The following is a 23,633-nucleotide window of genomic DNA, read 5'->3' on the forward strand; positions in this document are numbered from 1 at the left end:
ATAGGAAATCATTCTAGTATGTCATTTACAAGTCAACACAGGCTACAAAAAGCTGCCTAGTAAGAATTTAAATAGAACTTTATAACTTCATTTAAAAGGTACACATAGCTAGGTTATGTCACACAGTGTGCCTATGGCACTGCTTTTAGCAGAAGCTTGTAGTCATTTGCTCACGGCATTAGACCATTCCTCCTCATGGAAGACAATGCCACTGGAAAGGAACTAAAAATCATAGAATGTGTAAGGTTGGAAGGGACCTTTAAAGGTCACCTAGTGCAACCCTCCTGCAGTAAGCAGGGACATCTTCACTAGATCATGTTGCTCAGAGCCCCATCAAGCCTGACCTTGAGTAACTCCAGGGATGCAGCCTCATTTCTGGACAACCTGTCCCAGTGATCTATCACTCTCATATCGAAGAACTTTTTCCTAATATCCAACCTAAATCTGTGTTTTTCTAGTTTGAAACCCTTTGTCCTAGTGTTATATGCCCTTGTGAACAGTTCTTCCCCAGATTTCTTAGCTAGTATCTGCTGAAGTAAAACAGGAGCTGAGGCTGCACTGCACCACACTGAGACAAGCTACTGTGCCACAAGCTCATGCATGCTCCTGTGAATTCACTGTGGTTTAGTGCACTCATCCTATAAGCTTCACACTCTTAACACTCTTAGTGGAACTGTTTGTTATTGTTGGGATTTTCTAAAGGCACATCCCAAGAGTCATCTGACCTGCCTGCAAATGCAGGGTTTGGTCTATGTGGTACTTGTTAGTTTGGCAATCAATCCTGAAAGTCTGAGCGGAGGCTGATAAAGCCAGCTTTACCCGTTCAGTTTTTGGGTTGTATTCTATTAAATCTAACACTAGCCTGATAAAACCCAATTAAGTTATGCACCAAATTCCTTTTATCTTTTAACAAAAGGCTTCTAAGTGCAAGGTTGATATTCCGTGTCTCTAGGTGACAGCACGCAGCAATTTCTTCATAAAACAGCAGAACTAGGGAGCAGTCACGTTTAGAGCAGGCTAAAAAGTACACTGCAATTGCTGAAAACTCTCCTTCTTCAGGTACAGGGTAACTAATACAGCATGACAGGATTACACTCTGTATACTGGACAAGTTGGGCGTTCAGCAGCTGCAAAGCTTTCACAGGAAGAGCAGATCTAACAATGCCCTGAACAGTGGCCTGGTCCAAATCCTGCAGCACTAGTCATCAGCAATGACAGTATTATCATCACTGATCAGCACTTGTTCTCAGTGGAAAAAGAAAGAATCAGTTCTAATAAATTAAAAAAAACAACCCAACAAAGAAAGAAACCCCAAACCAAAAGAAACAATGGAATGTTGTTTTAACATAGTATTTCACTGTCTACATACATTGTAATTCTCATTAAGCCAAATGCAAATCTGAAAAAGTAGCTGCTATTAAGCAGCACATGTACTTATGTTGCATTTTTCAGCTGGTGTTGCCTTGGAAAACAACTGTGTGTTCATTTTTTCCTACTTTTCCTGAAGCAGTGAGAAGATATTACAGCTACAACAGACACATTACCTCAGATGCTTTCTGTTTCATTTCCTTGCATAATGCATCGCATTCCAGTGAAGTCTGGCCACCTTCTATCTTGCTGCACTGCATTTCCTGTTAAGTACAATGTGAGGCTTTTGTAATCATTTGCTTATATAAAAAAAAAAACTAGTTGCAATGTCTCTATGAAAATAATTACAAAATATTTTTATTTAGTAAAACATTGGCTACACAGAAGGTAAGGCTAATGATTAAGCATTCCTCTAACTTGTATTTCTGTATTAAATTGTCCTTTTATCTTTTGCTTCTTTCTATGCTAAACTGAAAGCAAGAGTAAATCAAATCGTGCAGTTGAATTTATCCTCTCTTTTCTCACTTATTTGCCTAAGGTAAAGTAAGATAACCTTCTGAACTTGAGCAGGAACAGTTAGCATTCAGTCTCACTAATTTCACATAAATTCTCTTAACTGGTTGAGATTAGAGGGCAAGGCTTAGTCATGGGGAAAGAGTTAATAACTCTCATTCACGCTGCCTGCCCTCCCCTAATGCTGAAGGGTAAAAAAGAAAAAGTACAGAACAACTGCTTCACACCCTTATCTTTTTTAGATGCTAAGGATGCTGGTGCCTGCACTTCCTTTTATACTAGCAGAGAACCGTAACTCATTACGTTAGTTAGGGATTCACAGCATCTGTGCTTGTTCCAACTCATGTAATTATGAAATTTCCCAATATCACCAGAAAAATTTACTTTTTCCTTCTCAAATCACTCCAGGTCATCTGACTGTTCTCCCAGCTGAGCTACAAAAAATGCAATTGTACTTGAAAATAAAGACATTGTAAGTCAGGCAGCTAACTTTTTATTTTTTTTAACTAACAGGATTTTATATTCTCCAGTGAATCCTTTGATATTGTAGCCCCAATCTTCACCTGATATGAGCTGTTATAGCTCTACTGGAGTAACTGGACCTATTCTAACCTGCACCAGAGACAACTGATCCACACAAGTCTAGGAACACATAAGGAAAATACCCTGTTCTCAAAGCTGTAACTTAGAAATTACCTTTTTCAGTCTCTTACAGAGACATCGGAGTTTAACCTTCTGACTGCAGTTCAGAGGACAGCTACCTGAATGGCAAATCTCTTTACACCGGTGACCACAGGGCAACTGCAAAGAACAGAACCCACAAATAAATCCCCCCACACCAACAAATGATAGTAAAATTAGGAAGCATCTGTGAACTGGTTTTATTTCAGACACAGCAGCTTAACAGAAACTCATGCAGCTTACCAGCTTTTCCAGTTGTGAAATAGTTGCTTGGGTTGGGTTTTTGTGGCAAATATTTGCTTGTTATTTTCTGTATTTATCTTTTACCAGCACAGCTTGATTAAAACCCAATTTATCCTTTCAAACATCTCAAGAATAGTCATCTCCACAGTAATTTATACAACTATTACCTTTGCTATCTGTATTTTGGAAGAATATGAGTAGATAAGATAAAAAGAAACTGTAAACTGAAATTAACTGTACTGTAGGCAACTTGAAGATCAGAGTCAACAAAGAAAGAGGGAAGAATCCAAAGCAAAAATACAGCAAAAGAAAGTTTTGCATAGCTCAGAAGATCCTTGCATGCAAAAGTAAAATACAGGTCACCAATGCTCTTAGTACAAAGTAATTTCACAAAATCCTAAAGGTATGCCTTCGGTGGATTATCCCATTTCTGACATGAGAGAGAGAAAAACTCCTAAAAAAAAAGAGTGCAATTTCGAACATTTACAATGCAGATATTATAGTTCAATTATTGTGTTGAGAACTGACATACTAATTTAAATATGCTGTTAGGAAAGTACCAGTGGTCCCAGCATTATATTAGATAAAAATGACAAGAAAGCACACAACCTTTTTCACTTTGTTAGCACCTCGACTGACAACACACCTCGCTCGTACACATGCCCATGAGAAATCTTCACAACAGTGATTTCTCACTTTCAATTACAGAGCCTAATACTGTTAATAGCTGAAGCTGGAATTTCACTCAAGATATCTGATCGATTTATTTAGAGGTAGCTTTAATTCCCCAAATTATTTAGAATGGCATTGGATAGTGCTCTTTATCAAAAGTGAAATTCTGCCTCTTCACTGTCATTAAGAGATTAACACAGCTTGGAAAATGCAGCAAGACACAGTTTTAATATAAATTTTTTTCATACTTATTAAAAATTGAAAATGTATGCATAATACATCACTTCAGCCACAAGAATGGGACTACACAAGATAATTATAAGACCCAGGCATATACACTTCTGGTTGATTAGCAAATTTGGATTCTCAGAAGTGCATTGGAACTGGCTCAATCTCTTAGCTAGCATCATGAACATGCCTAAACAGAATGCAACATTTTCCAATTAAAACTTACAGAACAGACTTAGGTATTTTCATGTCCTCGCTGGTCACAAATTATTATTATTATTATTACTACACTGATAAACAATTTGTGGTTTAAGCCTAGGTTTTGTTAGTCAGTTTCAGCACATTTCACACAGGGACTAGAAGGAGACTCTAAGTCATCACACGTGGTCCTGAAGTCCAGCCCTCCCAAAAGCAGCACTTCCTATGATCCCCTAGGATGGGATGAGGCTGTTCACCATGAGAACAGTCCCCCATTGTGCCCCCTTTCTAGTGCTTCACTAAGTAGGCTGTTCCAGGAGCTCCCTACAAGATGCAAGAGCTTTTTTTTGAATTTTCTGCATTTATTCCAACCAGTCTAAACCCCTTAGCTTTTATCCTCATATTGAATTATTTATTTACCATCCTTTCCTAAAATGCTCTTTATTCCCATAGTATTCTCTTCACTGAATTTCAGTTTAAATCAGTGTTTCTTTAATACAGTAGCCAGAACTGCATGTAATATTCCAAATGACATCTCAGCAGGAAGGACTTTGGACAATGCTTAATTGCACCTTGCTCTTCTTAATAGAGTATCTTTCCCAATACATCTTCAGTTCTCATTTGCATTTCTCTCCAGATAATCATGCTGTGACAGTAAGAATTTCTGATGTTCCCTGGGAGCTTATTATTAGCCTTGACATGCACAGTCTTAGTGTTTTTTCTGTGTCTAACAACACAGCCCAAATACATGTGTTCTGCAGATGCATTTCCTCAATTGTCATGTACTGACAACACTTCACAAGTTTTCATCAGAAAATTCCAATTTTTTTGTGGTGCCAAGGTCATTATTGAACACAATGCAAGGTCAGGCATCAACCCAGTCCTTGGGAAAATGTCTTCATTGTTAACATCTCTTGCTCCAACTTCTCATTTAGTTTTGTTGTTGTCATCTTCGGGGGGTTATTTAAAAAAAAATTACAAGCAACTGTTTCCTTTAGCCCACCTTCACCCTTGTATCAGTTCCCTTCTGTATGTGAGCTAGCCATTCACTACACGGTGTTGCTTCAATTGCTGTGCTGAAACCTTATGTAGTAGATTTAATCTTTGCTTTATCTGGAGGGAAAAATATAAATTGGTCATTTTAACAAGGAAGGAATTTAGGTTTCACAGAGTCTTCTGAGTTGGGAGGGACCCATAAGGATCATCAAGTCCAACTCCTGGCTCCATACAGGGCCAGCCAAGTCAGAGCATGGGACTGAGCACCAGACGCTGCTTGAAGTCAGCCAACCTCAGTGCTGTCACCACTTCCCTGGGGAGCCTGTTCCAGTGTCTGACCACCCTCTTAGTAAAGAGCCTCTTCCGAATATCCAACCTAAACCTCCCCTGTTCTCAGCTTCATGCCATTCCCTTGGGTTCTGTTGCTGGCTGCCAAAGAGAGGAAATCAGTGTCTGCAAGGCTTCTTCAGGCACATCTGATCATCAGCAAATCTATCTCCTATTTTGCCTCATTTTGAAAGATGAGGGAAGAAATTTGTCTTTAAGCCTTGCAAACTACTCAGGTCAGACTACCAGCTGGAGCTGCTCATTGCAAAAACAATTTCCTACTGCATGGCCTCTAGGTGGTAAGAGGGCCCTTCTGCTGGCCCCCTACCCTAAAGCATCATACACAATAACATGATCTAGTCTCACCTGCAAGGTATCCCATGCTGGGCAGAACAATCCATGGCTAAAACTATTACTGCCAGCTTACTTTTCCATACTAATTAGGTACATTTCCATTAATAGCATCAAAGCCCAAACAGACTGTGATGTGTCAGAGCTGCAAATTTATAGAATTGTGAACCAGTTTGTATTGGAAGGGACATTAAAGATCACGTAGTTCCAATCCCCTGCCATGGGCAGGGACACCCTCCACTAGCCTAGGCTGCCCAAAGCCTCATCCAACCTGGCCTTGGGCACTGCCAGGGAGGGGGCAGCCACAGCTTCTCTGGGCACCCTGTGTCAGGGCCCCACCACTCTCACAGTAAATAGTTTCTTCTCAACATCTAATCCAGTTCTACTTTCCTTCATGTTAAGGCCATTCAACATAGCAGCCCTCACTTCAACCTCCAGTTCCCACCACAATACAATGTGTACATGACACCCCACTAGAGTAAAACTTGCATAGCACAAATACATTTAATCCAACACTATAACCCCAAGGCTCACACCCAGCGGGAAGCAGGATAAGAATGAAGCTGGCAGCATAACTTCCTTTTTAATCCCTCCAATGCAAAAGCAACATTAAAAAACCACAGCCAAGAGGAGCAGTGAAATGAGTGGCAAAACATTTCCCCATGATCTCAGAAAACAAATGCAATCCTACTGCTGCTTCTGCAGCAAAAATGTAGTGGGAAAAGATATTTTTTTTTTTACTTGTTTTTAAGCATCCACGTTGATGTGTTTGGCACTGAAATAGAGAGCGTGCACTCCCCTCTGGATCTTTTTCATCATAGAAGACCTCTTGTCAATAGCTCATGAACTAAAGGCCAAAACGAACAGGCTTTATGTTTGACATGGCAAGGCTTTTAAGAGAAAGGGATTTAATCCACAGCTCTGAAAACAAACAAATCCTACATGTATTATTCCCGTAGGCAACGCATTTAAATCTTAACATTATGTCTGATGATGATAAAAAAGAGCCATCAACATTTATGGAGGCTTAAGTTCTCTTCAGCAGAAGGTAATAGAAACAACCCATTAATACACACCTGATAATAAAGAAAATACCCTGTTAAGGAAAACAGCACTTTTGATCAGCAATCCCAAAAGCTAAGTACAAAAGCTAAGTTTATTCACTTCCAAAGGGGCAGACACTTCAGCTAAAAAAGTGTCTCTGCCACCAGAGATCTTACAAAAACCTCCACTGCTTAGCCCAGATGTTGAGGAAAATCCTCTCATAACAGACCGAAGCTGTACATTTGCCTTTTAAAATTAAGGTTTTTGCCACCTGCACACATTTTCAAAGTGTGTTTACAGAATTCAATTAAGCAGCCCGGAAGTAAAATTTATTTCCATTATTAAAAAAGGAAGTCTTAAAATTTAATGGCATTGTGTTTACTGCATTATCATGTTAAAGTAAATTTAACATTATGGGGTCCCATATTTCACATCAAGACAGCAGCAGAATCCACATTAAAAGCACAGCTATTTTTGTAAAAAAATACTAATTTCAGAGAATAAAAGTGTTAAACACAGATCCACAAATGCTGGTATGAGTACATAAATGATGAAAACTGACCAACTGGTAAAACTTCGATATAAGAATTATCCCAAAACATCTGCAAACATAATCATAAAATTTTAATCACCCCTGATTAAAAAAAAGTTAAATTTCCTTCAACAGGATATTTTGATATTGCTACCAAAGAGCAAGAAGGTTTTAATTAAAGCTTCTCATCTAACAGCTGTAGCAATATCAAAGACTCTGCTTTGCCCTAAAGCAGAAAGGAAATATGAGCTGCACTGTGTAACACTAGAAGTAATTTTTGTAGTTATACATTGCCGTTGCCAAAACAAAACCCAGAAGCCTTGCAAGATTTTCAAGTTTCCCTTGCATTTTTTCCAGGCACCAGACAATATAATTGATTTTCATATCCCCAGTGTAGCGTGCTACCTGTAATTCAAATAGGATAGGACACTGCCTACCACAATTCCCATTAGCCAAGAAAAAGAAGACATCTCAAAACTCAGACTTCAGTAAAACACTGTATTCTACTGAACCTGAGTTGCACTCTGCTAAGCTCGGTGGAGTTATATTGCACAGGAAGTTACCAAAATAGGATGGGCTGCAGCACAAAGACACTAACTACCTTACTTTTCAAAGCATCTGTAAGAATGAGAATTTGAGAGTTAAATAGAAGCTTCATAAAACTCAAATGGACTCCCTTGTCTTAAGCTTTCTTTCACAATCCAGTGAATTAAGTAAAAAAGACAGTCTATGGCACAGAGCAATGCTGAACTGCAAGCTAGAATTCAGGACCAGTACTAGATGGATTTTTATATCCCAGACTGAATCTTGGGAATACATCCAGAAAAATCACGAGAGTTACATTAATCAAAGTCAAAAATAAGATATTGGGGGGAATCTTTGAAGAGAAGCTGAAGTACAAGAACACACAGTTCACGTGAAGAGATTATAAGCACTCTTGAAAATAAAGAGAAGGAAGTCTTGGAGCAGACAAAACCAAAGCAACAGAAAGTAAAATGAAAGGACAAAATTAAGAGGTAAATGGACAATGAAATAATATCCAAAAGCGTACCCCTGCCAGGAAGGTACATTTCAGACATCCAGATCAGAAAACTCTGACAGGCACATTCATTTACAGAACAGAGATATAAGAAAGGCATCTGCAAGGGCAAAAAGAAGAAGGTATGAGAAGGCACACAGCAGTCTCTTCCTGCTGGGGTTAAAACAATCTTGCCTGAAAAACAGAGGAACAGAGACTGTTGGGAAACAAGCAGGAATCCTGCAATTTTTTGCATTTACTCAAAACCACATGCAGTTCTCTAATAAAGGCAAGGATTCAAATTTGATTCTTCTGACACTGAAGAACAATGAAACCTAGGTTGATTAGGTTGAGACAGCATTCAGAACTACAAAAGATGAGGTATGAAGACAGAAGTCTCGTACTAGAGGACAACCAGCATAAAGGAATCGAGTGGAATCAGGGACAAAGAATGGGTTGAATCAAGTTATGAGTGCCAGCTAAATACTGCATGACAGACTCAACTACACAGTAAAAGGCCAAATCAGAACAACAAAATAAAGTGATTACAGGACAAAATATTTCTTTAGTACACGAATTTTTATTACAGGGAAGGAGACCTTCTCAGAAATTCTGTAGAGTTTATCATTAGAAACACTTTCCACAATATTCATGACTTTTCCTCATTTTCTACTTCAGATTTGCTAGCCCTACAGTGGGGTACAGAGTGGAGTGAAGGAAGGGCTGTCACTCTCACTACTAATGACAACTAAAGAACAAAGATACACAAATAAGTAATGCAGGGATTTCTGAAAGCAGACAAGCAGCACATAAGGGCACTACAAGGGATAAGGAAGAAGTCACTTGGCCCATCCGTTATGTCCAACAGCAGTACTATCCATAGCTGGACAAATCCTGATACATGTCTAAGATGTTAATGATGAAAATTTGCATGCCTCTCCAACCAGCTTATCCCCTGCTCCACAAGCTTTACTACTCAATAGTATTTAGCACTAGCTAGTGTTAAATAAGGAATATTGATGCCTATACACACTCATCCAAGACCTAAGCATTGTGCAGTAAGCATATTATTCTTCTCTTTACAGAAATTCTTTACATATACCCAGATATAGTAGAAAGATTAACTGGCTTGTCTTCTGTTCCACACAACTTAGGTTTCACTAACACAGCAAGGCATTATTGACTCATGTCACTTGTTATGTATAAAACTCCCTCTCCCTCCCCAAATTGTTGCAGACAGGGAGCACTAGATCTGCACTCAGACAAGACCAATCACAAGCACCATTCTCAGCGTTCTTCCTTATCAACAACATCCCATTACTTTGGAGGTATAAATTCAAGACCAGTTTTTAACCATGTTAGAGGACATACTCTTACACAATCAACCTCATCTGCATGCTTAAACATTTAATTCATTAACGCCTTGGAGACAAATCTCTGATCCTTCAATATAACCTTCCCATCTGACAGCAAGACATGAGTAACTGTCTTTTGAGTACAGTTTACTAATCACATTCACATCTGTTATTACCATACTCATTTAGAACTAAGCTTCTCTAGTTTGCTTGGCTTACGAATAGTAAAATCCACGAAATTCCACACAGCTATTAAGTCAGGTATTTCTCTGCAGATATGGCTTACCTCTTTAGGACACTGATTTTTGCAGGAAATAAGAAGCTCCTTTTCCTTTAAATCAGCACACGTTAGTTTTCTGTAAAATAAAAGTGTATTTGTGATAAATTCCAAATTAAAACCAACACAAGTCAGTAAAATTAGGGCCATATTTTAAGTATATCTCACTGTAATGAAAAGGGGGCTCATTTGTCCACATCCTGTGGGACTAATGTAAACTACACTATTTTACAGACAAATCCACATCAATTTAGAGGATCTGAGGTACATTAAAGAAAATGCTGAAAGAGCACACATGTATGGGATGTTTTCAGAACAATAAGAAGAAAATAATTCTTAAATCCATAAGTCCCATCTTATATTTAGTGAAGCCTAGCTTACCCTCTATCCACACATACAAATTACTAAAGAGGAATGCAAGTGATTGAGACATTTTCAATCAAAACAGCTAGACTTTGACAGACATTAGTTGTAAAGACCTTTAACTACATAAATTCTAAATCTTGCTATACAATTCTTCTTTACATACTGTATAAGAACCACATATATCAAACATTATGTAGACTACTATTGGTGCGGTTTAGCCACAGCCAGCAACTCACTCACTACTCACCCTTGGCAGGATGGGGAGGAGAATTGGAATAAAAAAGCAAAACTCATGGGTTGAGATATGGGCAGTTTACTGGGACAGCAAAGGGAGAGGGAAATAACAATAACAACACTTACAATACTTATCAAAGAATATAGAAAGTGGGTGATATACAATGCATATAATTTGCTCACTGCCCAGAACCTGATGCCAAGCCAGTCCCTGAGCAGTGATCCTCCCACCCCCAGCCAGCTGCTACCAAGCATGACATCAAATATCCCTTTGGGTAGTCTGGGTCAGCTGCCCTTCCTGTGTCACCTCCCAGCATCTTCTGAAAATTAACGCTATCCCAGCCAAAAAACAGGACAGGAGATTACTGTATATCTGCATAATTCAAAACATTACTGTATTCTAAAAAAAACCAGTTCAGCTCATGAGACTCCATGCATTTATAATAATTTTATCAGTAATACCAATAAAACACTGGCAAATTTAAAATAGAAAACAACCCCATTACATTATAATTTATAACTATCTAAAGAAATTTGATGATTTGCAATAAGAGCAGCTCCCGTCCCCAGACATCTCAAATCCTTTCCAATTACAAGCATTCAAACACAAAGCTGGGTTTGGTTCTGACACTTACAAGCATTCAATATACAGTACTGATAGTTTGCAGTGACATTTTATTTTAAGCATCTGGAGACATGATGGGCAATTCCCAGGATGACAGGGCAAAACGCATCGGTGAGGACAGCCAGATGGCCGGGGCTTGGTACACTCCTCTTCACACTGTGAACATTCTGGACCTGCCTAACAAAATAAAAACAAAGTACAAAAGAAAGTGCCAAACATTTGGTTGTTAGATGCCGCTAACAAGCTTTTGTACAGAAGAAAGAGTTGGGGTGTTTTTACTAAGGGAATCCAGCTATTCAGTAAGATATCCCTCAAGCAAAAATAATTATTAAAATAGACTTTTAAAATAAAAGCAGAAATGCCAGTGCTCCTCACAGAGACAGAGTTCTATTTTGCTTCCTGGGCATAAAAAGACCCCTTAATATTAATGCTTTGGAAAGTTGCCATTAAGCCCGTTAATCCTCTGTGGAAAACTGTTAGAAAAGAGAAGTAATTGTATATTCAGAACTAACTTTTGCCACCCACCAGCTCATTGTAATATTTAGTCATGACATACTGCTCTGTAATACAGGGGTGGGAAGATTTGTCTGCTTGATTTTAAGAACCAAACTTTAAGTCGTTCCATTTCCATAAGTGTACAATAGTTTGTATACTCTTGCAAAAAGTATCAGCTTAAGAAAATGCTGGGGTCTGCTAAGGTGTTGCTTCTACTCTATGTACTACACAAAGTCTATGAGAGCTGTGGTGTCACTCATTCTGGGTGATGCCATCAACATCAGCACATCATGATGAACATCATCAGCACAATACATTTCTATTTAATTCTATAAATTGTGCTCCATTTCTATTCATGCTCTTAACTCATCCAGAGCCCCAGTCTTCAATCAAATACACAGTCTGACATGATTTATCAGCTGGAAGTACACAGCACAGAACTTAAGGCCCACCATCAAGTTCAAACACTCAGATTCACAGAAATCAAGTAAAGCTGTTTTATCCAAGAATGAAGCTACAAAATGCTTCCTCAAAGCACTAATTCCATACCAACATTTCACTATATGCTGTTCAAAAAAGTGGAATAAGACTTTTAGTTTCTAATATAGTTTCTCCCCAATGTTCCCCAGTCCCGTTTACTTCTACAACTGAACACCTTTCACTTAAGTTTAAAAAGGAACTTCTGTACAGGGATCATTTATAAAACCTAACCCCCCAAAATTCACATCCAAGACAGACAATAGCAACTAAAAACATTTAGAAAACTGTGATGCAAAATTTAACACTCGACAAAAGCAAACAGCTGGCCTTTCTGTACCATTTTCCAACACAACCTGCAGAACAAACCTAAATTCCACCCAGAAAAATCACTACTAAGGCATATAAGCAAGAAATTTACTCAGCCATTTTCTGACCTGCATGTTGTCTATCAAAACAACAGAACAAAAGGTCTGAACATCAAAATTGACTTCTGTTTTTAAAAGGTCAGAGAAAACCAAGAAATCAGATTCAACCATAATTCACATGTGCATAGACTCCACTTTTCTGGGAATGTGTTGTCTCGCTCAGAATGGAGCTAGGAATAATCCTGACCCACTCACACCTAAATTGGTTTAAGTGAGGGAGTAAGGCAGACAGCCTCTTGCACTCAACCAGAGATGTTTAAGCAACTGTCACTCTTGGTATTTACTGATGCTACTCTGCTGCAGCCGGTTACCGTTCCACAAGTTATGCTAGCAGCTCATACTCCTCAGACCAAAGTTCCACAATCATTAATAGAACAGCACAGTAACTGCTATAGCTATTAGATGACAACACCACTTCTAGGATTGGAATTAACAGGGGAAATCATTCTATTTAAGTTAAATTATATAACAGCAAGTTAAAAACATAACATTTTTGGTTTGTACCCACCTGAATACTTGCTCAGTTTTCTAATCGCCCAGAGAGACCATGTTCTACCTTTTTCTCAAGTAATGCTTGAAAAAACTTAAAAAGCTGGTTTCCTCCAAACCATGACTCTCTCAAACCACAAGCTATGTGCTTTTGACTGCTCAAAACCAGAACAATTTTCAGCTTTGTACTTAATTTTTATTTTAAGTTATCTTCAAGTAATTAATACCTACAGCTTTTTAATCACATAAATGACAGTTTCTAGTAGACACCAATGAACAGAAATATACCCTGCCAGTGCATTAAGAAGCGTTCACCTAACTTGCAACATTTCCAGTGTGCTCTCCCAGAGATCTGCTAGCCTCCCCAACCCATTTGCAGCTCTTCTCAGTAAACAGTTTCCCCAGTAGACTGCAAGTACATTTGTATACAGGGATTATCAGTCATTCACTTGAATTTGGCAGTTACAAAAACTGACTTTAGGAAAGACTTGTCAAGATTGTTAAATAAAGTTTTGGTTAAAATAATGTATGTTAACATAAATCCACAAAGCTTAGCACTTGCAAAATACACAACACTGTCTCAGTTTTATAGTCTAAAGAAGTACAGATAAGCTAAATGGCACAGCATCAAGGGGAACAGACACATGCAAGTCTCCCAGTGGAATCTGGACCAGACCCTGTGCCTTCCAGCTGCAAATTCTTTATTTTCCAGTTAAGACTGAAGACAATGTATAAACTAGACAAGAACAAAAGCAAAAAAAGGAAATGGACCTACCTCATTTCCTGCTGCACTACTGTTCACTCCAGTGACACGATGACACTCCTTCATGCAGGTGTGATTCTGGCAGTCAAGCAGCCGCCCACAGCATCTTTTGCACGAGTAGGGATTTGCAGAGTGACAGGGTAATGGGCTAACCTAAAAGTTAAAAATATATATACACAGATAGTGTATGTATACACACAGTGCACTTGTGTACTGTGTGTTACTAATGCATATATACACGCTACATACATCTACACACAGAGCCACAGAATCATTACAGAGGAATTCTGGTTCTTGAGCATCTTTGTTGAAAGTAAAAAAAAAACCAAAACAGTGCAATGCCTATTTGACCTTTTTTTTTTAATAGACTTTAGGTTCCCATCCTAACATAACCACACACATTTGTTTTGCAATGATCATGCCAGGTAAAAAAATCTGCTTTATCAATGAAACAAGCCATGTAACTTCCACAACATAATTTCCTCTGTTTTGTTTGTTTTTTTTTTTAAACCAGAATATTACATTCTCAAATCTTGTAGCACGATTTATTCCTTCTTTCTGAATTACACTTTTGCTTTCCATTAAAGGTTCCTAAATGGCTTCACAGTCACTGCAGAACTGTGTTGCAGTCATCATAAACTTGGAAGATTTTACAATTCCACAAACAGTAAACAATCTCCAAGTCAGAAATTCTAACAAATTACTGACTCTATCAAACATAATTCCCAGGAGTGGAAAGGATGAAAGGACTAGGATTTTAGTGTCTTGTATTTGTACTTTCTAATTTGAGGTTAAAACTCCAGGTAACAGACTTTTGTGGTACTATTCAGAGCATTTTCTTAGAAGGCTTTATCTTCACTGGTACTGAAATGGAGTGTAAACTCCTAATGTGGTTAACTAGGTTACTTAAGTTGAATAGTACAAGTCCCTCTGTATCAAGAGTAGCAGAGAAACTCTGTTCCCACTTTCCAAACATTATATAATATTCACATTAAAAAAATAGTTTTTGTGATGCTGTCAAAAAAAATCACTTTTCCTTCATCAACATCATGATCATTTCAGAGAAAACCAGAAACTATTTGTGATGTTATTACACAAAAGGCTACTGTGACATAACTCAATTTGACTAGACTAAGGATGTAGTTCTATGTTACAGCTTAAGTGACTGAACAAACAGTTCTGTACTGTATCCCTTCCTTTTCTCTCTTGCAACTCTACAATCCTACCTGCATGCTCCTACCACTTACTTTGAAGAAGCTCTACCACACATCCATCTTTAGAGCAAGATAATTCAACTAATCCAAAAGGAAGAAAAGGAATTAATAGAAGAGTTCCTTGTCTTTTTGCTAGGCTTGCAAGCTTACTGGTCATACAACTGGGTAAGCACTGGAACTGAAGCAAGGGAAGAGAGGACAATCCTTCACAGGGCAGTGAGGAACATTCTCCCTTTACCACTACCCATGCTCATGTGCCTCAGTCGTAAAGGAAAACTACACAAAGTTAGAACACAGTTAGAATTTGAATCTACTTGCCTATAGAAACATTTTCCAGGCTTCATCAAAAGGAAAAAAAAAAAAAGAAAAGCCTCTATCCTCATTGAGCCACTGCAAAATGTAATTCATTCACAAAACTTCTGAACTCCTCACCCTGACTCACTAACACTCTGAACAGGACAAGTCTGCATGGCAGGCTGAATATCAAGCATGGAATACACATGCCACTCATTTTTTTAGGACAACTAGTTCTGCTGTGACTCAGGCAGTGACAGAAGATCAGGGTACTAACAGCAGATTAGCTCTACAGCTGCACAGTTAGATAATGCTAATGAAAGAATTTATCAGGAGTTAAGTCTCCCACTGGATAAGGGTACAACCATGAGCTCCAGTTAAAATGAATCAGCAGAAGCACAGAGACAGAAGTAAAGCATCCCTTCTAGTAGCATCCCTCAAGTACACTGGATGAGATGCAATGCTGAACAAAGCTGTGGCAGTGAAGCACACGAGCCAGGCAGCTTTCAGATGGCCAGCTGCAGAGAGCATCCCAAAGCCCCCTGGCTGCATCCAACACTACTTCAGCTTCCCCTCTCATTGACCTTCCCAAGTCTTGAGTCCAATAAAAGGTAAGAGTCTTCTGGAGTCACCTGACATTGTAGCCAAAAATAAAAGAACTTCAATAATTTAAACCTGTATTATGTTTTCAAATTTTGTTCCTGTTTCTTGACAAATCAATCTCTTGTGAAAATTTGTAATAAATGCAAAGGACAAAAAAGAGAAAAGTTACTTTCTGTAGTTGGAATGCATTTCTGAAATGGCTATATGGAGGTCACTACTCTTGCTATAAAAACAAGTATCAAAGAAGCTACAAACTACAGGAGGCTGATGAGACAAAGAATAAAGAATGCCAATGAGAACCACAAGTACTTTATAAAAGCTGATTAGAAAAAGAAAGTAAATAAGGAGGCATCACTATCAGACCATAGGTCTTCCACCAGATAAGGAAAGGAGGACAAGGAAGAAAGGACATGACAACTGTCAGCAGCTTTGCAGCACATCTCCCAAACGTGTAAAAAGCAACTAATTGATACATCAATTGGAGTATGAAAAGAAAAATCAATTACAATACGACAAGGAAATTTTAAAGACATTAATGAGGTATTTTGCTATAAAGACCAATCTCAAGTTTTATGTAAAATTTTACCTAGAGGCAGAGTAACGATCTTCCTCCTATAAATAAACCATAACTAAAAAAATAATATTTAGAATGATAATACAGAGCATTAAATTGATACAAAAACCCCAACCCACACACCGAAAAAAAAAAAGAGTTCTATCTGCCTACAAGACAGCGAGACTGATGCTACAGGATATTCAAAATACTCATCACTGAAACAAAAACAGAACATTTCCCTTTGCCTGAAGATTTAATGAAATGAAGCAACTACAAGAGAATTAAATACAACCATAAATTGATGCCATACCCAGTTAAGATTTCCTTGCTTGTCGTCATTTACCTTGTATGGGCTTTAATTACTGTTTTCCCATATAAACAGACTGTTAATATAATCCCAACTCTAATAATTTCATTTTAAAAGAGCACGTGTGCTACTGCTATGAAATGCCAATGCTTATAGCAGTCACAAGTAAAATATCAAGTCTTTGTTTTGGGGTAGCAGCAAGTGTTGTTGATAGGTGATTTTTCTGACCTACAGCCAGAAACAAAACTGAGACCTACTTTTAAGCACCCATCTATGTAACATTACCCAAAACTTACACAGTGAAATTACTTAAAAGAAGGCTGAACACTGTAACTAAATCTTATTCTTGGTAGAATCATTCTTCCACCGAACACAGATTTTTACACAATACCAGAAAAGCAGTTTTAAGTCTGTTGTCTCAAGCCAGAAGTCGCTTGTTTTAAATATCCAAAGACATGGAAGAGTTCAAACTAAATCAATCCCTTAAAAATACTTTTTAAGCTATATGAGCTTTTCTTCACAGAAAAGCCTTGCTTGAGAAAACTGCTACTTTCATCACTTGTGAAAAGTTCACATTTCCCCAGTGAAAATTCCCTTGGGGGCTGGAAAGTACTATAGGAGGGCAGCATTCTAAAATACACACAAGTGTTTCCTCTTCTTAACAGCAAAATAGCTTGAAGTGAGATTACAACGTGGCTGCAAAACACTGAACAGACATTACATGTTTGGGTGCTTTTTCCTTTTTAGAGGTATCGAAACAACATAAAAACCTAGAATGCATATAAAATACCCACTCCCGCATACATATTAACAATTCATTATTTTCTTTGACTGCTATAAAAATCTCAATGACTAGGACTTTTCATTCCACTCCAGAAGCTGCTAAACTTCAGCAGGAAAGAAGCACTGCACTCTGCTGGCTGAATGAAGGAATGTTTCATCTAGAATACCATATCGCATCAAAAAACCTAAATATTGGCTATGCAACAGAGAAGGGATTCTTTTTTAAAATTATTCTGAAATACATAGTTATAATACATAGCAATTGGAACCATCTTCTCCAATAAGAGGAGACATACTGCTTATATGTCATTTATACAGAAAATCAGGAATGTTAGGGGGAGATTTGCTATGTCAGTGACACGTTTGGTGATAGGACTCAATAAGATATTGGTTGGTAACACCTGCAAGTTTTACTGTGGAAAGTATAAACAAACCCCAGGTGTTTCCACAACAAACAAATAGGTACAGTTGTTCTTTTCACCCATTTTCACAGCACATTTTTATTTAGTAACCACGAAGCTGCGAAGTCACTCTGTGGAAGCTGCATTCACAGCTTGGCTGGATTAATCAGTGTGCTGCAAGGACAGACTGTGGCTATATCAACTTTGCTAACAAGATTTGCAGGCATTGCTACCACATAATCAAGCCACCATTACAACACATAACTGAAGATTATTAAAGAATTTCAAAAGACAAAAAAGAAAAATAGAGGGTGTCTAAGTATTTTTAGAGTTCTCATTGTTTTCAAGAAAATTTTAATAGCTTAAAATGAAACTAGGTTTGTTATAGCATTGCTAACTGCACTTGAATGCATACACAGTGAATTTATGCCAGACAGTAGACAAAGCTGTAATAGCAATAGGGTTTGGGATTTTTTTTAAAAGATCAGTTTGACAATTATTTTTTAAAATCAAGAGAAAGGAGTTGATCTTAAATTTCATGACTGTGAATAATGGTGATACTTATTAAGCTTCAAGTGTCAATTAGATTTTTCTTATTTAAGCCAAAATAGACACCTTCATCTAAAACTGGGAGACAGCTGCATATCAAAACCAAGCTAATAAGTAACACTGAAGAAGTCTCCACTACATTGCCCAATTTCATCCATGCATGAGACTTTTCTTGTAGCACACGATGTTCTTCACCCATTAAATTCAAAAACACACCCACAAACCAACCACAGCAGTTTCTAGAGCTGAGGAAAGTGTCTAACAGGCAGAGAACAGTAACCATGGAATGAGGGGAAAGAAATACCAAGCCAGAAGTATATAATGAAAAAGGACTCCTCCCCCCAAAATTTAAACACCATTTAATCAACTGCAAGGATACACAAGTATCTTCATAAATCATGAGTTTTAAGTTTCTGTCCAAGAATTCTAAAAAGTCAAGTAGTTATATATTCTCCAAAAAGGAATTAAAATACCTTATGATATGAAAGCTCTTGTGATAATGTATTTTGTTGGTGTCAAAATATAAAATATGCCATATAATATTCCTCTTTAACACTTTTGTTTTTCCAGACTGACAAAGGGAGATATACCTCACATTTGACTTAAAGGCAGTTTCCAGGACTCACCTCATGCTTCCCGAGACACTCCCTGTTTAAGAGAAAAAAGAGATTTAAAAAACAGGTTTCTCTCTAGAAGGGGACTTAAAATAGTGGCAGTGCTTTTCACACAAAAATGATTCGATCTAAACTAAGAGAAGATCACCTATCTATGCAGATCAATGCCTTCTCTTTCTTACCAGCTGTTTGGATTGCTGTTTTTTAATGATGGCTATCCCACATTCAGTGTTTCATGTGCAGATTAAGTGCAGTTGTATATGAAGTTGATAATTTTTATTTTAGAAAATGACCTGAACTGCTTCCAAATATCTTCCCCTTTGGCTCTTCTAGTATATCACTTCCTATTTTTCAGTAATTTCAGAGAACTGTCTAGTCTTATGTCTACAGTGCTATCCCTTTTAGAATGGTCTACCACCCCTAGGAAAGAAAAACTGCACACCAATCAGAATTGTGAAGATACTAAATAGTGACTCATTTAAACACTGATCTCCTAAAATTAAAGTGATCTTCTGCTCAATTTGTTTTGAAAACTTATCTTTTTACCTCCAATTTCATATCTGTCTATGATTTCTCTACTGAAAGCTTAGAAGGGATAGAAATGAAAACACCATTAATATGCAAGCTAAAATACCTGTAAATTAGCTCTAAAACATTTGTGTAAGAGCATTTAAAAGTATCCCTGAAACTTCTCTAGCATAAAACAGCCACCAATAGCTACAGATGGTTTTTAGAACAGCGGGATATTAACAAAAGCAATCAGCCTTATCTAGAATAAGAAGAAGCAGATATAGCACAGAAGTCTGCTTCTTCACTCTACAAAGCTCAATTATCTTATATCCAAGCTAATCTTGCTATAACCAGTTAATCTGGATTCTAGGACTGCTGCATTCCAGTGTGACATGCTTCTGTTCCACTGGAAGGGGAGACTGCTTAACCAGCCTGATTGCCTTCTGCCATGGAACTGCTAAGTGAGAGGTTCCTTCCCCACAGCAACCCTGCAATCAAGTTGAGATGTAATGATGAACTCATTCATTACCCAGGAAATTATCATCCCATAAACCAAACAAGATAGAAACTATATGGAAAAAACTGTATGTTACTGAAGGCTAGAAAACTACAATGGCCCTCTGGAATGTTTCTATTTTACTTTTAAAGTAGCACTGTGCACAAGGTGTGTTAGAAACAACCAACCTTTATAACACTATCAGTCCTTCCGTACAGTGAGCACAAGCTACAAAAATATTAAACAACATTCTCATAAAACTGGAAGTATTGGTGGGTGTCCCCATAGGCTCAATGCATCTAAAGAGGAAAGTATGGTTATTTTCATGTCCAACTCTACAATAATATATATTAAAAAAAAAATCTCTTTCCATATCAAAACTTGAAATTTGTTTCATTTTTTAATACTTACACTGGTATAGGAACCTCACAGGGAGGGCATGGTAATGCAGTTTGAATAAAAGCTGGCTCAGACAGCTGTTCCCAAGGACCTGCAGACTGATGCTGAGAGCAAAAGACAACACTAGCTGAATACAAAACACAATTGGAACTACCTACTTGAGCATAAACAAACATAACCCCTGAAGAGATCATGCCTCTAAGAAACCCACTTTCTAGTAACTAACTTTTTACTAACAGAAATCTCAATGCTCCCTACACACAAAAAATTATAATTTTATCCTTAGCATGATTAGGGATAGGGAAATGAAGGCTAAAATCAAGCCAAACAAAAAACCCAACAAAACAATTCTAGGGATTTAACAAAGGTAAAAATGTTCCAATTACTAACAGGTGAAACGTTTGAGTCTTGTTTAAATATGCATCATGCATGTATTGTGTCATGTTTAAATATGCCAAACAATCTCTCACTTCCAACTTGTGCAAATTTTGATGATTTAGTTTTTGCTATTGAAAGAACTTCTTACATTTGAAATTAAACATTTGTAATACTTTAACAAAGATATTACAATTTCCTGAGTAATTCTAACTGTTAAGAACAGCACATTCAATTATATATATTACAAAATTAGACTGGAAATAAGGAGCTAGAACCACTTAGTTTCTTGGTTAAACAACATGCATATTCCTGTGCTTGATTAATTTACTCCGAACTCCAAAAGCCTCCAACCAAAGATTAAGGTCAAGCCACTGTTCATGCTTCAGAACAGAAATAACACGCCACTTTTTCAGTTTACTTACTAATCCAGTTTGCTTCACAAGTGCTTCATCATGGCAGGAAACAGGGCACAAATGACCACACGATAGCAGTTTCTGGCAGGACTGACGACACGGAGGACACCGGCCAAAGTGACAATAGTGTTTCTCCTGGGTGGGGTGATGACAGGTAGGTGGTCGACTGAAGTAAAATCCAAGAATGAATCAATACAATAGCAAGAGATATGAAGTTACAGTCACTGGACAGTTATGCTCAAAATACAAAGAATTGAGACAATGTAGCTGGTGTGGCTTTTTAAAATTCATTTACTTCTCACCTTCAGCAGCAGTTAATATTACAGAAGAACTATACAGGAGATCTAAATTAAATTAAAATCTAAGTTGGGTTTGTACATTTAAACAACTATTTCAATCCTAATTCTTCTCCGTGCTCAGTAATGGTGCTGCATCCCAGCAGAAGGTATTCTCTGTCAAGTTTTCTAGGCAAACTGCCTCATGGAGGTACTTCAAAACATAGCAGGGAGGACTTGAAGGGACTGGGACTACAGGAATTAAAAGTGCTCAGTGGCACAGAACCCCTCCAACAACAGCAAGATGCTCATGAAACCACAGCATCAAAGAGGTATCTGATATGAGGCAGTATTGCAAATCTCCATCTGCACAGTCAAGAATACAGAAAAATGAGATGTATTACCTGTAACCCCATTAAAGACAAAATTTTTGCCTTTTAAAGTTATATTTTACTACTTTCTTAAAGGATACCGTAAACTCCACTGAAGAACTAGAACCACCCACACCAATACTGACCTGCAGAGCTGTTTACACTTGGGAGGTTTGATGGTGCGCTCTCTGCCACAGGGCACTTTAATGACAGTTTTTCCACAGTTACATTTCACATCTACAGTCTCTGGACATGGATTACAACTACCTAAAATTAAATATATTAACAATATGAGAATTTGAATCAACTATTGATTACCAAAAAAAAATGTTAACTACCATAACTCTGAGTATGTACATGGTGTAACTTTCCTATTCTGTTTCACTTAAATAACAGATGGCTATTAACTTATTTCTGCTTAGTTTCAAATCCCTCTTGGGGATTTAAATGATAATATTAATAATCTTGATTATTCTACAGTTGTTAACTGGTATCAAATTAGAAACAATCCCACTCTTACATTCTAAAAAGAAGTCAGCATTATTAAAGCTCAGTCATTTGGACCACACAATACGAAGTATTTGCTATTTTTCAGTCTTACATACATATGAAGACATGTCATCTTTCATCTACATTCAGAAGACAAAAGAGACATATTACAATAAAGTTCCTTTTTTTCCAGAGACCCCTGCTAAAGGCCAAGTGCTTACTATCAGCAACCTCTCATAATTCTGAGATCAGGTATCCCTTAAGGACAAGATCTGGTAAGTTATTTTCTAGAAGACTTACTATTTCCATTAAAACCAGAGGTTACAGAGATCTGCCAGCTCACCACAAAAATTAACCTGACCTGGTATTATGCATTGAAGATAAAATCATAACTTTCAGCAGCTATTACATTATTGGTGTATAAGGAGAAATATATATAAAAAAATATACCAATATTCTGCAAATTCTCGCAAGAGTTAACACTTCAATATTGCCAGTTGTACTGGTTTGATAAATTACATACACTTTAAATTGTGTATTTGTTATTTACATTCCTAAAGTTCACGTCCATTTTCTTACAGAGCCTGCTTTATTATTTTTATACTGCTATTAGTTACTAGAAATCAGTGTCACTTTTAGCCAAGACTTAAGCTGGAAGCAACATCGAATATAAAGAGCTCTTCCATTTAAAAGTTTATCCTGTAATTGTGCATTTGCTCCTTAGTTTTTGTGACTTATTGCAATTTAGTTATCAACCAAACTGATGCATAAAACCAGTATTACCAGTTTTCTCCTAACAGTAAAATAAATAATGTATTTCCAGGATTTTGAGGGGCATAGGGGAGACAGAAGAAAGGAAGGGGAATAGAAAGGGCACAGTTAACAGAGAACAACCTAGTAATTTGTGGGGACAGTTTTAATAGCAGGTTAACTGGGACAAGTACTGCATTTACCTGTCTTGTCCTTTGAAGAATCACTGCCTCAAAAGCAAGACTGGCTGAAGGAGTTGTAAACTGTTTCCTGAGTTTTTACAATTTATAGTTCCAAACACTAAGAAAATTACTTGGGCTACTCAGCTGCTGTTTCAGCAGGGCAACAGCTTCTGGGGGGAAAATTGCTGAAAGGGCAACTGCTTTTTCAGTCATTCCAATTTAATCCCCTACCAAGAAAATGTCAAAGCAATTGGTCAGGATAAAAGCTGCCAGGTAATTTTGGCCATTTTCCATATCTTTTTAGCCAAGGTCACCAGATAGAGAACAACTTTTTTGTTATCCTTCATACAATCAGTAACAAGTTCCTAT

General features: G+C 37.5%; 1 protein-coding gene across 3 annotated transcripts in view; it reads right to left on the minus strand.

The window, feature by feature from the left end:
• The window catches only part of NFXL1 (nuclear transcription factor, X-box binding like 1), a gene marked incomplete at both ends in the record, with an annotated part of 41,210 nt that overhangs the window by 6,311 nt on the left and 11,266 nt on the right, over positions 1 to 23,633 (minus strand). For all 3 annotated transcript variants that reach the window (XM_084266914.1, XM_084266913.1, XM_084266912.1), the window contains 9 exons: positions 1,545 to 1,631; positions 2,578 to 2,682; positions 9,813 to 9,882; positions 11,039 to 11,205; positions 13,693 to 13,833; positions 19,014 to 19,035; positions 20,419 to 20,510; positions 21,207 to 21,363; positions 21,990 to 22,110. In XM_084266914.1, coding sequence (XP_084123040.1) covers positions 1,545 to 1,631; positions 2,578 to 2,682; positions 9,813 to 9,882; positions 11,039 to 11,205; positions 13,693 to 13,833; positions 19,014 to 19,035; positions 20,419 to 20,510; positions 21,207 to 21,363; positions 21,990 to 22,110 — 962 coding nt within the window. The remainder of the gene's footprint in view (positions 1 to 1,544; positions 1,632 to 2,577; positions 2,683 to 9,812; positions 9,883 to 11,038; positions 11,206 to 13,692; positions 13,834 to 19,013; positions 19,036 to 20,418; positions 20,511 to 21,206; positions 21,364 to 21,989; positions 22,111 to 23,633) is intronic.

This window comes from Gallinula chloropus, assembly GCF_964237585.1.
Source record: "Gallinula chloropus genome assembly, chromosome: 7".
NCBI lineage: Eukaryota > Metazoa > Chordata > Aves > Gruiformes > Rallidae > Gallinula > Gallinula chloropus.